Genomic DNA, 13,746 nt, shown 5'->3' with positions numbered 1-13,746 from the left:
TTTGGATAGGAAAAAAAAAATTTTAAATAGACATGTGGATGCTAAGAATAATTAGCTGGTCAGAGCACTAATTCTTTTATCTAAATAATACAAGAAAATAAAAAAAAATTGTCTTAAATTTTATCAGTTCGTCAGTTTTTAAACAAAACAAATTGGCAAAATTTGGAATGTTGTACCGCGTTAAGTTCTTAATTAAATGTACTATCGATCAGCATTCAAACCTAGAAAACTTAATTTTTGACGATTTTTTTTTTAAATTGTGATGGTATAAAAAAATGCAAAATGTGAAAAATGTTAACTTTTTTGTAATATTCTCGATACTGATGTGGATCGTTAGCTTAGGTTATTATCTGAATAAATACCTACATTTTAAAGTCTAAATATATAGGCCCTTGCCCATTTAACACAAATTCTACTCACTGGGCTTAAATAAATAAATACATTTATTTTTTCCACAATGTTTTGTATAAACTAAATTCTGCGTATAGTTCAAAGGTGATTCAGAACCATTTGATTAGTCTTTGCTGCTAGGCAGCAAACAGTCACTAGAGTACGCACACTCGTCGAGGGGTCGGTGAAATTCGTCCTTTTTAGCACTCAGCGCGCCTGGTTGAAGGGGTTGTCCGGGGACTTGTTCCACTCCTTCATCAGTAGTTGCTTCCACTGGGACATGCGGAGCGAGGGGTTCTCGGCCTTGATGCGGGGCAGATTGTTGGCTTCGAAGGTCTTGTAGGCGGCGCGCATTCGCTTCTCGGGATGCTTGTCGTCCTCGCTGTCGTTGACACTAAAACAAAAATAATATAGCATGTAAATTATCATTGCTATGGTGAAATTCCAGGAGCTCTAACCTGAGCACCACAATAGCCTCGTCAATGTTGGAGGCCACATCCGTGTCGGCCATGGATCGGTTGAGGTTCTCCTCGACAACATGGTTTTGCACCACCACTCGCGTGGCCGCCGGCTTGTTGGCCTCGTTGATGGCCTCAATCACGCGCTGCTTCTTCTCGATCTCCTCCAGAATCTGCTGGCGATTGATCTTGGCCAGCGGCTGCTTGCGCTGCGTGTTGATGGCGGACATCTCCTGGTCGAGGAGCGCCTTGGCCTCCGCCTTCCGCTTGGCCGCCTCCGCCCGCTTGCGATCCTCCTCCTCCTTGCGCTGCTGTTTCTTGGCCAGATTCTTGTCGTCATCGTGCCACAGGCGATCCTCCGCCTCCTTGGTCTTCTTTTCCTGCGTGGCCTTCTTGGTGGCCTCCTTGCGTTCGCGGGCCTCCACCGCCTTTGAGTTCATTCCCATTTTCTTTGGCATTGTGTCCTTAAAAGTGATTTCCTTCCAAGAATATTTTTTATTTTTTTTATTGATTTGGGGCCAGTGTGACCAGGGGTAGAGCGTTAAAATGCTTTATACCAATCCCAGCTGTCTAAAAAGTACCGTAATAAAATACTGAATAATTAAATACTTTTCGCTGTAAATTAAATGCAATTTTTAAAATTATTCTCTTTGTTTTTGGAATAAATTACTATATGTAACAATAAAATTCGGTTTTAAAGCAGTTTTGAAACTATTTTTTGTTAGACTTGGTAGTTCTTCTTTTGTGCCTTATTATGAACACATTTTTTTACTTCTTTCTTACCATTATTAGCTGTTTTGTCTACATTTAATTACATTTTAAATATAAAAAAAAAATACATTTAATAATTTATTCTTCGAGGGAGCTTGCTATTTTTGTGACCGCGATTATAAGTCCTGGCTTAGTATTTTCCCCAACCTGGTCACACTTTATTTGTTCGCATTTGTTTTGTTTACCTTTTCACCACATTGTTATTGACAAACTCCCTCGAAATGGACATCCTAAAGGCAGAAATAGCTCGGAAACGAAAGCTCCTCGAGCAGAAGCAGCTGGTGGACGACAAGAAGAAGTACTTCAGGCGCGGCGACCTGAACGCCAAGGACACGGAGGAGGTGCTGCAGAAGGTGGGCTACAAGAAGCAGGAGTCCGTGGAGGCCCAGGGACAGACCACCGAGGGAGCCTACAGTTTCGTGGCCGACGGCCAGAACATCCTGCCCCGGGCAGAGGTCATCCGGCGGCTGCGGGAGCGCGGAGAACCCATCCTCATATTCGGCGAAACGGAGCCCGAGGCCTTCGACAGGCTGCGGCAGTGCGAGATCTCGCAGCCCGAGGCGAATCGCGGATTCCGCAACGACTTCCAGGAGGCCATGGAGCAGGTGGACGCCGCCTACCTGCAGGAGATGTTCGCCAACGCACCCACCGCCAAGGAGGACAAGAAGTCCGACTTTGCCGAGCTGGACGAGACCGTGTCGTGGGAGAGCATACAGACCATGGCCCAGAAGATGGGCCGCAACAAGGACTACGACATGGACGTGATCATCACGCTGCTCACCTTCCTGCTCAAGCTGTGGAACGACCAGATAGCCAACTACAGCAAGCACGAGAAGATGTCCACCAAGGTGAAGATGACGCGGGTTATTTACACGCAGACCAAGGAGTACGTGAAGCCGCTGTTCCGCAAACTCAAGCATCACACGCTGCCCGAGGACATTCTGGACAGTCTGCGGGACATTTGCAAGCACCTGCTGAACCGCAACTACATCACCGCCAGCGATGCCTACCTGGAGATGGCCATCGGCAATGCCCCGTGGCCCATTGGTGTCACCATGGTGGGCATTCACGCCCGTACGGGACGCGAAAAGATCTTCTCCAAGAACGTGGCCCACGTGATGAACGACGAGACGCAGCGCAAGTACATCCAGGGCCTCAAGCGGCTGATGACCAAGTGCCAGGAGTACTTCCCCACCGATCCCTCCAAGTGCGTGGAGTACGTCAGCAAGAAGGATCGCGAATAAACTTTATGTTAGTCATTATTATTGTAATATCAATACCACGCGTTTCACTTTATAAGTAGAGAGCAAATGGAGGATCGGGAGTAGCTGCAGACTCACTTCTTCTTTCCCAGTTCAGCGGAGCGCTGCGAAGACTTCTCCACGGCGTTTATCAAAGTGGCCCTGAAAGAAAGGAAGTCATGAAAATATCCTACAAGACGATCTAAGCTCAACCCACCTGAGGTTTCCCTTTTCCAGCTCGTGGACTCCCACTATGGTGGAACCGCCGGGGGAGCAAACCTCATCCCGCAGCACCGCCGGATGTTTGCCGGTGAGGAGCACCGTCTTGGCCGCTCCCAGCAGAGTTTGGGCCGCAAACTGAATGGCCATCTGGCGCGGAACGCCCTGCTTGACTCCGCCATCGGCCAGAGCCTCTATAATAGTGTAGACAAAGGCGGGACCGCAGCCTGCCACTCCAGTGACGGCATCGATCATGGTCTCCGGCACCTGCTGAGCCAATCCCAGAGCGTTGAGCATCAAGTGTATCTTCTCCAGGTCGTGATGCGAGACGCGAGCGTTGCCCGTGTACACGGTGCAGCCCTCGCCCACCTGCATGGAGGTGTTGGGCATGGTGCGGATCACCTTCAGGTCGGAGCTGCCCATGAAGCTGAAGGCCTCCTCCAGCGTTTGAACGCTGGTGCCCGCCAGAACCGAGACAATCAGCTTGCTGGCGTCCTTGGCCGAGGGAACGTGCTTGTATTTGAGCTGCTCGGCGCAGGGTGCCAGCATGTGCGGCTTGACGCAGATGAAGACAATGTCCGTGTGCTCCAGCACCTCGCAGTTGTCGTCGCTGGTCACAGCTCCCAGGTCGCGCCAGCGCTGCAGGTTCTCGATGTGGGGACCCGAGACCAGCACCTGGCTGGCCTTCACGATCCCGCAGCGCACCAGTCCGGATCCAATGGCAAAGGCCATGTTGCCGCCCCCAATGAAGCCGATGCGTTCGTCCAGCTTGGCCATGTTTCTGGAATTTCTATGAGGTTCTCGCGAAGCCTTTGACTTTACAGACCCTTCAGATGATTTCAACCGATTGAGTGATGTTAGATAATCTTAAACAGCCCCTCGAGCTTGTCTTGTTGTCAATAATTGCGTTGGCTGGATTTTATCGCTGCTCTAATCAATAACAGCTGCCGGTACAGGGGCGTAGTTGGTATAAGTTGTTTTGTGGGGGATTCTAGAGGAATAGTTTTTATTTTTTTCAAATAAATAAGTAATTATTTTGGTGATTTAAGTCAAGGAATAATTCTCAATTTTAAGATAAGTAACCTTATTTTTTTGAAATCCCCAATGTAACGCCCCTGAGCTTTTAGTGTGACCGTATATCCAGTAACAAAATCAAAAAAATACCAGATAAAGATACCACTCTTGCAACTTGAATTTATTTGTTATGATTTCTTCCGACGATAGCTTCTCAAGAATTGGGTGAATTAATTCGTAGCCCATTATTTCTTAGCCCAAAAAAATGCGGCGTCACTTGCATTGGAGCATAAAGCAGGTGAGTTAATTCATCATCTAGCCAAACAACTTGTTAACCAGACTATTTACCAGCTAACGGCCAGTTATGCAGATGGCCAGTTGTCTCCTCGCCGGGTTACTGAGCAGGCTCTTGAAGATGGCCTCCGATTGAAGACCCTGAACGCCTTCGTGCGCCTCACACCGGAACAGGCTATCCAACAGGCCCAGGACTCGGAGGAGCGCTATCAGCGAGGGCAGCCAAAGGGAGATCTCGATGGAGTAACCATTGCCATCAAGGATAACTTTTGCACCAAAGATGTCCACACCACCTGTGCCTCGCGGTAGGAAATCAAGAATATTGAACAGTTCTAAAAATTAAGTATATTTCCTTTATACCAGCATGCTGCAGGACTTTGTGCCGCCCTACGATGCCACTGTGTGCTCCAGACTCAAAAAAGCGGGCGCTGTAATCCTGGGCAAGACCAACATGGATCAGTTTGCCATGGGCGCCGGCACTGTGGACTCTTTGTATGGACCCACCAAGAACATCTGGAGCGAGGACCTCGACCAGGACAACTGGCGCATTGCGGGCGGCAGTTCCGGAGGCTCTGCATCCGCCGTGGCCGCTGGTCTCTGCTATGCGTGAGTACTCACTTGTTTATGTTTTGACCACCTAACCTCAAAGGCGGGCGGGAGAAAAAGCAGCATATTTAACGAAAACTAGCCACCAGAGGACCAATAGCCAACATTGTCCACGCCGAGACTTGCAGTTTTATTAGCGGGCAACGATGCGGATTGGCACTGGCCGCCCTTCGCATTCGCATTACATAACACACTAAGGATAGGGGCACTAAATGTTTAGATGATGATCTCCGTGTCAGCCAGATCCTCGTCCGAGGGCAGCGTAATGTTGGCGGGGTCCACGTAGTTGGGGCTGACCAAATCCACGCCGGCCTGCTCGCGGCGGCGCAGCTCCAGGAAGCCCTCGCGCTGGGCCCAATCGCGGAACTGGGTGTCGGGCAGGTAGGCCCAGTAGAAGGTGCCCCACACCAGGCACAGGGTCACGGTGACAAAGAACGTCGACTTGGTGGCCTTGCGGTCCTCCACCTGGTCCTTGTAGTCGAATCCGTAGCTCTGCCAGTTCTTGGGACTGGGATTGGCAAAGTCCTCGGTGGTCACCGATGTGGGGGCCGCAATCGTTTCATCCTTCTTCGGGGACGTCTTGATGGCGCGCACCACCGCCGCCTGCTGGGCCACCAGGGAACGCTGCAGCGCCACGGCGCGGCCGGTCAGTCGAAAGAGCGCAGACATCGCTTCGGGGCAGCAATTTCGGTCGCAAATTTGGTAAATAATCGAGTTTTCCCTTGATCGCTCGACTTCTGACAGCTGCGCAGTGTGAACGTTCGTCGCACTCTGTCAGCTGGCCGAGGGGGATGCCCACTCGATGCGGTATTTTTGTTGGTATTTTTTCGTGAACCGCTCTCATTTGAATTTGAAAATAAGTTGGGTATATTTATGAACGTGGTTTTTTGGGGTATGGGAAATTAAAAAATTTGTTATATTTTTAAAACTCTCTTTTGAATCTTCTTTTGAACTCTCGAGCCATCTTTTCCGGTATTCAAAATTTGAATTTCAAAACGCTTTCTGAATTTTGAAAACTTTCTAACCAAATTGGCTAGTAATTAACATATTTTCTTCCACTTAATCTTAATGATTACTTTATTTATTCACCTTTCAGTGCAATTGGCTCGGACACAGGTGGTTCCACACGCAATCCCGCCTCCTACTGCGGCGTGGTGGGCTTGAAACCGACCTACGGCCTGGTCTCCCGCCACGGGCTCATCCCGCTGGTCAACTCCATGGACGTGCCTGGCATTTTTGGACGCTCCGTCGCTGACTGTTTGGCGGTGCTGAATGCCGTGGCTGGACCAGATCATCAGGACTCCACAACCATCAGACAGCCTTTTACTAGGCTGAAACTGCCGGAAATCGGGCAAATTGACCTGAGCACTGTGCGCATAGGGATACCAAAGGAATACCATTGCGAGGGGCTCTCCGCCGAGGTTCTAGAAACGTGGTCCAAGGTGGCCGATCTCCTGGAGTGCAGCGGTGCCTCAGTGCGACAGGTTTCCTTGCCAAATACGGCAGCAAGTATATTCGTGTACTCCATCCTCAATCAGTGCGAGGTGGCCAGCAACATGGCCCGTTACGATGGCATTGAGTACGGTCATCGAGCCGCCGATGAGCGAAGTACAGAGCAATTGTACGCCCTTTCCCGCGCCGAGGGATTCAACGAGGTGGTGAAGACACGCATCCTTACGGGAAACTTCCTGCTGCTGAGAAAGAACTACGACCACTACTTTGAGAAGGCATTGCGGGTGCGTCGCCTTATTGCCGAGGACTTTGTTAAAGTCTTTGAGTCCTCAGACAAAGAGGAACGCGTAGATATCCTGCTCACACCGACAACTCTCACAGAGGCTCCACTGTACAAGGATTTCGCCTCCCTGACGAACCGGGATCAGTGTGCCGTGCAGGACTTTTGCACTCAGCCAGCCAATATGGCTGGAATTCCCGCCGTTTCCATACCCATTCGTCTGTCCCGGGCAGGATTGCCCTTGAGCCTTCAGCTGATGAGCAACAGCCTAAACGAGCAGTTGCTGCTCACCGTGGCTCGCTGGATCGAAGCACAGGTGGGATTCGATAGCCTGGAGCACAGCCAGGAGTGCAAGGCCAGTTTGTAAAGTTTTATTCTGGTCTTTAATAAATTATGTTTAATTTGTTAACTGATAAGATGACCCCAGAGTTATACAAACTTTGCACTGCGTATTAGTCCATCGCTGCTGGCTATGTAAACTAACCCATTGTCGCCACAGCATAAGCTATTCACCCAGCTGCCCACCTCCACCTCGCCCAGGGATTTTGGAATCACGGATCCCAGATCGGTCCAAGCCTTAACCTTTTTGTCATAGCCGCCGGAATACAAATGGGTTTCATCGCCGCAAATAGCGGTTACAATCCACTCGTGGCAGTCCTAAGAAAGGTATAAATTCCTTATAAATATATCAGTTTAGATTATGAAGAATAATCACCGGCATGTGCCAAAGTTGGCTATACTTTTGCTGCGGAAGGTTGTTGACCAGCTGAAGACCCATTCCCGATCGATCGGGAAAGGCGAGGTAGCTGCGCTTTCCATCCACCAAGGGACCAAGAAGACGCAATGGCGACTTGCCGGCTATCACCGCCTTGTTGCTGTACTTCCCGGACTTGCCCTCCGCCACCTGGGAAACCACCACGTCCAGGTCGCGAACTGTGTAGATGAGATTTTGCTCGCCGGCCAGCGACTTGACCTCCTCGACTAAATTGTACTTGAAGAGCATGCGATCGTTGGTCCAAGTGGTCACCACGCCCTTGTCATCGCCGGTATAGAGCACGGTACCATCGCAATACATGGCCTGAATGGCATCGTCGCAGCGAAAGAGCTCCTGCACCGCTTCGTCTCCATAGGGAGGCAGCATAAAGTGCACCTGGCCATCGCAACTGCTCGAGTAAACTTTTCCGTGCTGGTTGATGGCCATGCAATATATGTAGGCCTCGTGAGCGTTCACAGTGGTTAATAGTTGGAGTTCCGGTGACCAGATCTGCAGGGCAGTGGGTTAGCAATGCGTGGGTTTAAAGGAAACCGTTAGATACCCACTCGGATTTTACCATCGGCTCCTCCGGAGAACAGCTGCCCATCGAAATACGCCACGCAGGTGGCATCCCCTTCGTGTCCCTCGGAGGACGTGTGTTCGATGCGGGCGTTGTTGGCCATTTGGCGTTCGGGAGCGGACTGAGCGATTCCCAAGCTATCCGTCGTCTTCCGACATGATCAACGAACGTCTATATAGCATGGAAGTGCTCTCTGCAGAGCTATAAATAAAAGCCACAAACACTATCCGGGATAAGTTAATGCCCACTAGACATCAGATTTTAGGTGAAATCGTTTTTTTTAAATATGATTTAAAGCCAAATTTGATTGGTTTAAATTTTTTAACCTCAATTAAGTTTTGCCTAAATCTAATTATAACTTAATAAATACAATTTTTCATTAGGAATTTTTTGTTTAGTGTTTTGTTTTCTTTTTAAACTTTCTGAATTGGTCAATCGAAAAATAATTCTTTATAAAAGTTTTTTTTTATAATAAACCTTTTATTTGTAAAGGAAGTAGAAAATTAAGCAGGCAACATCGGTAACTAATTATTCAAGTTCAAGCCGCTAAAGTTTATATTATTGGTGGAATCATCCTCGATAGAAAAGTTGAACTTAAAGGGGCTTCCGGAACTCTCCTGGAAATTGGCTAGCACCTTGGGTGGAGCTGCCTCGGATTCCTTGGCATTGGAGTCTTCGGCAGGCAAGGGAAAGTCAAAGCGGAAATCCTTTCCGGAGGTCAAAAGAGCAGACTTCTTTACGAAGCTGGACTTTTTGGTGGTGTCACTGGTGGTAGTAAACTTGATTTGCTTGGAGGCCAGCAGCAATTTCTGCTCCTCCTGTTGCATCTTCAGTCGGTAGTCGCCCAGGGACAGCTTCATCACCTGGCGCTTCTTGATCAGCGGGGCCGTTGAGCTTTTCAGGACCTTTATATTCTTGGCGGTATCCTCGGCCACTTTCTGGCTCAGTTTTCCGCTGTCGAGGGCATTCTGCAACTGCTGCACACACCAGCAGAGCTCCACCTCGAACTGGGTGACGATGTCCTCGGCGATGGGAGGTTCCTCCGCCGCTGGAGGCTTCTTGGCAGGTCCCTGAATTGGCGGTGGTTTATTTATGGACTTGGGGGTTCTTCGTTTGTGCATTATTCTATATTTATGTTTACAACATGTGCGAGATGGAGAGATGGCACAGAAGTCTCCGGCTATACGATACAATCGAAACAGCGCAGTCAAGCTTATTGAACAATCTGGCAACTCTGTGCTACCAGCTGTTTGTCTTCTTCTTCCACCAAAATTTATAACAAAAATTACAGGAAATTTAAGAAACTATTAAAAGCCCTTTAAAAATACAAGAAAATGGCACAAGTCGCTTTTCTGGACAACCTGCTAAGGGAATATTTAGTTTTCCGTGGCTTCTCGGGCACCCTGAAGGCCCTCGACTTGGAGCAGCGCACGGAAAAGGACCAAAATTTTCGGGCGGAGAGGATTCTGGAGCAATTTAATAATGCTGTGCAAACTTCCGATCTTCAGGCTTTAAGGACCTTGTGGTTCCACCTGGACAACAATATATTCTCCAAGCTGGAGCACACATACGCCGTGGGTGAGTTCCATTTTCCAAGCACCCACAGTATGATTCCCATGACACATCATTGACTAATCCCCTCCAGCGGTCAAGAAACTGGAAAACAGCCTCCTGAAATATTATTTAGTGACCGCCTATACCAGCAATCGTCCCGAAAAGGTGTCGGAATTCTTCAATAAGTTGGCAGGCGATCTGCAGCAGCAGAGCGAGTGGAAGGATTGGTTTTGTAAGTTGAAACTAGGGATTTTAGTGGTTAATAGTCTCCTAATGATCCCTATTCTGTTGCAGATTTCCCCTTCTGCAAGAACGCCGAGGAGTCGCCCAGCTTCGCCCTGTTCTTCACCAAGCAGTGGCAGGATACCTTGCTCCTGTCGCTGCGAAACTTCCTGACCACCGTCTATCAGTGTCTACCGCAGCCCACGTTTGTGCGGGCGGAGCAGGAGGCGGCCCACATGCAGCGCCTCAGCGAGGACAACGCGGGACTGCGCACCCGCCTGCTCAACCTGCAGCAGGAGCTGCATCAGATGACCCAACAGCAGCAGGGAAGTTCCGCTGCCGGAACCAGCGGAGGATCCATTGGCGATGGTGGCGCCCGGCGACGCAGCGTTTATCGCCAGCAGCAGAGCCTCAGCGACATCCTGCCCTTCGATATCAGTCCACCTGGCCACATTGTCGACGACTTCTGCATCATTGCCTCCGAGGCGAATAGCGTGAGCCAGGCCAGCGATGCCCAAGCCCGGAGTCTCAAGCAGCTCATCCGGAACATCGGTTCTGGAAGCTCGCCGGTGATGGGACGCAAGGATCAGGCAGCCAGTTCCCTGGGCGATAAGTCTACCAAACGCAGGTCGGGCAGCGTGGGACGTAGTTGGATTTAGTAAGAAAGGTAATTAAGCAATGCATTACATTTCGGGATGAATGTAATTACTATCATTTGTTGTATGATAGTCTAATTTCGATATTAGTTTAAGCTTCTCTATTTATAATTTGATATTCCTGTCAATTCGGCATCAAATTGTGTTGAAATCTTTCCACTTTAGCTATTATTCCAAATATTTTAGTTTTAGAAACCTCTAAATATACATTCCCACTAAAAATATAAAAGTATTTATCACAGAATTCGTTATAATCCTATAATTGCTTTCCATATCTAGATTATCATAGAGACCCAACACACCCTCCTAAAAAAGAACTGCCAAGTGTTTCCAAGTGAGTTATCCAATGTGTTTAATTTATAAGCGATTCTCATCAGTTCGTAGGCGTACAAGTGTTGTACTACAAAACAAAGAGCAATGCGTGTAGCGTAATACATAATTGCAATAAATAACGTAAAATTACAAATAAATATATTGTAGGTGTAACGACGATTCGTATTTTCGTGTATAAAACATCCTCGTTTATACAAGCAGCACAATTTAAAAAATACAGTTTATTGTATAAATGTGTTGTGTGTATATATATAGTGATATATGTATATGTTGCATAAAGTAGCATCGCTTCTGACTCGTTTCCGTCCGTCAATAAATGCAGTTTCGGCTTGGCTACGGAAGGGAATTGCTCATCTGATTATGGGATCCGTTTCTTATGGAATATATGTACTTTCGCTGGCTACAGCAGTGGGTTAGACCCACTCTCTACAACGCCGTTTCGAACGAGGGCAGCGAAGGATTCGCCACCGGAGCTGCCACGTACTTGTTGCCTTCGGCGCTGCCTGCTCCTCCAGCTCCTCCTGCTGCTGCTGCTGCTGTTCCATTTGTCCTGGCAAAGCTGGGCTTCAGCTCCCCGCGCATGAAGTTGTTCTCCTCGGTCTGCAGGAAGAAGTTCCGCTTCAGGTCGAAGCTGGAGGGTTGGGTCTCTCCAGCCTCTGAGCTTGCCCTTGATCCTCCGCTGGTATTAGAGTGATCCTCCTCGCTATTCGCCTCCAGAATCGTGGTCGACATGATGTCCGTTCTTGGTGGTGCTGCTGCGGCAGCCACCATGTTCACGGGACCCCGCATCTTTGGGGCAAACGTCTTGGAGGGCGATCCAAACTGACCCTGGCGCAGCATCCGCCGGTTGGCGAACGTCTTGGGCGAGCCACTCAGATCGAGCAGCTTGAGGCTGGTGTTTATGGTGGGTTTGCTTCCAGCCGACGCTACTTTCTGTCCCGATATAGGGGTCTTCGCAGCTGGTGGGGTTGGGTTTGCCGGCGTGGACTTCTTCAGCAGCTCCACGGCGGATACCTTGCGCTGGACAGGACTCGCCTTGGCTGACTTGGCCAGCAGCAGCTTCTTGAAGTCCATCAGCGTGGTCTTGCTCTGGCCAATGCGATCGGCACAGGTGTTGAGCCGTTCGGGGGCATCGTCGGTCCAGTTGCGGGATGGCTGCTTCATGGGAGGAACTGGGCTGTTCTCCGCCTCCCGCTCCCCCTCCCCACCGCCCCTGGTGGGCGTGGAGGTGAGGAAGGCTCCTGCTCGATTCCTTGGCACAATTGGCGATATGTTGCTCCTGTTGTTGCCTTCCGCTGCAGCTGCTGCTGCAGTTGCTGCTGCCCCTGGGCGAGGCAGTCGGTCGGCCCGACGAATGGGCGTGGCATAGAGGTCATCGCGACAGGTCACATTCCCAGTGGGCTGTGGCCTTGGCTGGCTGCGGCGACTCTGCAGCGTCCAGTAGATGGGCGCATTGCGCTGGAAGGGCGTGGCAGTTGCGTCCTCCTTTGGCTGGGTGCTCGGTGCTGGCTGCACTTGCTCATAGATATTAGAGAAACGTTGATACCCTGGGAATGGAAAAAGATACGAACAAGGATTAAATTATAGTCTTTTATACCACTATTCCTCTTGAGATTAGTAAGCGGTTTTCGAGTGCGGATCGTTAGGGTAATCAAATAAAATATCAAGCGTTCAGGGCAAGCGGTTCCATACGTACCTTCACTTTTCGGATGACATTACCTGGGAATCCCGATCCCAATCCCAATGAGCTGAGCGAATATTTACAAATGTGCTGGGATGCAGATGTGAATGTGGAATGGTTCGACTATATGTTTATGGGGATTCCTTTACCGCAGACCAAATGCCAATGATAATGTCAATGCCGAATTTTCGTTTCTTTTCGTTTTATTCTCTTCTTCTTTTTGTGGGTTATGAAAACATTACTTACGATCGGTGGTAAATTGGATTTTTGTATGGAATGTGGTTGAACTTAGCCGAGAACTTAACTGGTTAGGCCATGTGCTAATCTTTCAAGCTACTCATGCTAGTGGATCTTTCGTTAGTCGGAGGGGTGTGCAAAAAACTACTACTACTCTATAACATAGACAAACACACAAGCAGTTGGGTTAGGAAAAAGCAGTAGAAGTCTTTTGCACGCCTCACAATCTGTCATTATTTTTGGAAAATGAGTAGAAAATTCAAAATGAAAAACTCAAAAAATTAGCATCATAGTCGTGGACGAACCTAAACTTAATCACTAATTGTGGTAGTCGATTGTTTGAGTATTGTATGTCGATGTACAAGACGTGAACGGTGCAAAAAACTTTACAAAATGTACAATAATCATGTGTTGGTTTATGTTAATTATAATTAGTTACAAACGTATTTATAGGTAAACAATTAACATTTATCAATTAACTAAGGCTAAAACACACACATAACTGATAAAACGAGCAGAAATCGGGGTAAATAAATTACAAAACAAGAGGTATTAATACTTTGTTTAAACAAACGGTTTGATTGCAATTAAAAATTTGTGAGTAACGCTATAAGTTTAGTACATTTTGCGAACTGTATAAACAGAGTCGGGTTATTTAGTCTTGCAAGCCAGCTGGGTTTGGTAAATTGCGGGTAAGTTTACTTATAAAATAGGAGCTCGTCTGGGAGCGGCATATCAAGTGTGTGGGACGGATTGGACATTGAACCCCAGAACAGGACAGAATAGAATAGAATAGGATAGACCCTCATCTTGGCCCATTGAACACGTACGCTTCTGGCCAAGTGCATGCAACTTTAATGAGGCCCACACACTAGGTGGCTCAAGGGTCTCTGGCTCCTTTGAGCCGTGCCAATCTCGGCAATTACCCTGTTTGCTCGAGAGTCTGGTAAAAGGAAAAGGGACTAACAACTAACTACCAACTACCATATCTCGGTAACCTCGAA

General features: G+C 48.5%; 9 protein-coding genes across 10 annotated transcripts in view; 3 read left to right on the top strand and 6 right to left on the bottom strand.

Moving 5' to 3' along the window:
- Positions 1–418: 418 nt before the first annotated feature.
- On the bottom strand, positions 419–1,382 carry LOC108057454 (coiled-coil domain-containing protein 124). Its single transcript, XM_017141714.3, has 2 exons — positions 849–1,382; positions 419–784 (listed from the first exon to the last, which is right to left on the bottom strand). The coding sequence occupies exons 1-2, from the start codon at positions 1,304–1,306 to the stop codon at positions 598–600; spliced, it is 645 nt and encodes a 214-aa protein (XP_016997203.2). The 5' UTR covers positions 1,307–1,382; the 3' UTR covers positions 419–597.
- A 382-nt stretch (positions 1,383–1,764) lies between these two features.
- On the top strand, positions 1,765–2,868 carry Prp18 (pre-mRNA processing factor 18). Its single transcript, XM_017141776.3, has one exon. It carries the CDS (start codon positions 1,841–1,843, stop codon positions 2,861–2,863), a length of 1,023 nt encoding a protein of 340 aa, XP_016997265.1. The 5' UTR covers positions 1,765–1,840; the 3' UTR covers positions 2,864–2,868.
- On the bottom strand, positions 2,866–4,090 carry P5cr (Pyrroline 5-carboyxlate reductase). Its single transcript, XM_017141778.3, has 2 exons — positions 3,078–4,090; positions 2,866–3,022 (listed from the first exon to the last, which is right to left on the bottom strand). Exons 1-2 carry the CDS (start codon positions 3,854–3,856, stop codon positions 2,956–2,958), a joined length of 846 nt encoding a protein of 281 aa, XP_016997267.2. The 5' UTR covers positions 3,857–4,090; the 3' UTR covers positions 2,866–2,955.
- Positions 4,091–4,250: 160 nt separating this feature from the next.
- On the top strand, positions 4,251–7,141 carry GatA (glutamyl-tRNA(Gln) amidotransferase subunit A, mitochondrial). The gene is made up of 4 exons (XM_017141771.3): positions 4,251–4,391; positions 4,445–4,692; positions 4,751–4,993; positions 6,090–7,141. The coding sequence occupies exons 1-4, from the start codon at positions 4,359–4,361 to the stop codon at positions 7,090–7,092; spliced, it is 1,527 nt and encodes a 508-aa protein (XP_016997260.2). The 5' UTR covers positions 4,251–4,358; the 3' UTR covers positions 7,093–7,141.
- NP15.6 (NADH dehydrogenase [ubiquinone] 1 beta subcomplex subunit NP15.6) lies at positions 5,061–5,766 on the bottom strand. The gene has a single exon (XM_017141773.3). The coding sequence runs from the start codon at positions 5,660–5,662 to the stop codon at positions 5,210–5,212; it is 453 nt and encodes a 150-aa protein (XP_016997262.1). The 5' UTR covers positions 5,663–5,766; the 3' UTR covers positions 5,061–5,209.
- Positions 7,142–7,154: 13 nt separating the features above from the next.
- On the bottom strand, positions 7,155–8,236 carry LOC108057496 (uncharacterized). Its single transcript, XM_017141772.3, has 3 exons — positions 8,046–8,236; positions 7,441–7,989; positions 7,155–7,382 (listed from the first exon to the last, which is right to left on the bottom strand). The coding sequence occupies exons 1-3, from the start codon at positions 8,160–8,162 to the stop codon at positions 7,155–7,157; spliced, it is 894 nt and encodes a 297-aa protein (XP_016997261.2). The 5' UTR covers positions 8,163–8,236.
- Positions 8,237–8,518: 282 nt separating this feature from the next.
- Positions 8,519–9,247, bottom strand: LOC108057476 (UPF0488 protein CG14286). The gene has a single exon (XM_017141744.3). It carries the CDS (start codon positions 9,178–9,180, stop codon positions 8,584–8,586), a length of 597 nt encoding a protein of 198 aa, XP_016997233.2. The 5' UTR covers positions 9,181–9,247; the 3' UTR covers positions 8,519–8,583.
- A 46-nt stretch (positions 9,248–9,293) lies between these two features.
- On the top strand, positions 9,294–10,961 carry LOC108057475 (WD repeat-containing protein 91). Its single transcript, XM_017141742.3, has 4 exons — positions 9,294–9,637; positions 9,705–9,845; positions 9,908–10,502; positions 10,771–10,961. Exons 1-3 carry the CDS (start codon positions 9,394–9,396, stop codon positions 10,492–10,494), a joined length of 972 nt encoding a protein of 323 aa, XP_016997231.2. The 5' UTR covers positions 9,294–9,393; the 3' UTR covers positions 10,495–10,502; positions 10,771–10,961.
- gukh (NHS actin remodeling regulator GUK-holder) overlaps positions 10,819–13,746 on the bottom strand; it is a 38,657-nt gene continuing 35,729 nt past the window's right edge. The window contains exon 6 of one of the 2 annotated variants that reach the window (XM_017141740.3): positions 10,819–12,371. In XM_017141740.3, the coding sequence (XP_016997229.2) occupies positions 11,251–12,371 (1,121 nt within the window). In that variant the 3' untranslated portion in view covers positions 10,819–11,250. The remainder of the gene's footprint in view (positions 12,372–13,746) is intronic. The other variant, XM_017141741.3, reaches the window with a different exon arrangement.

This window comes from Drosophila takahashii, chromosome 3R, assembly GCF_030179915.1.
Source record: "Drosophila takahashii strain IR98-3 E-12201 chromosome 3R, DtakHiC1v2, whole genome shotgun sequence".
Lineage (NCBI taxonomy): Eukaryota > Metazoa > Arthropoda > Insecta > Diptera > Drosophilidae > Drosophila > Drosophila takahashii.
This window is presented reverse-complemented; position numbering and strand designations above follow the sequence as displayed.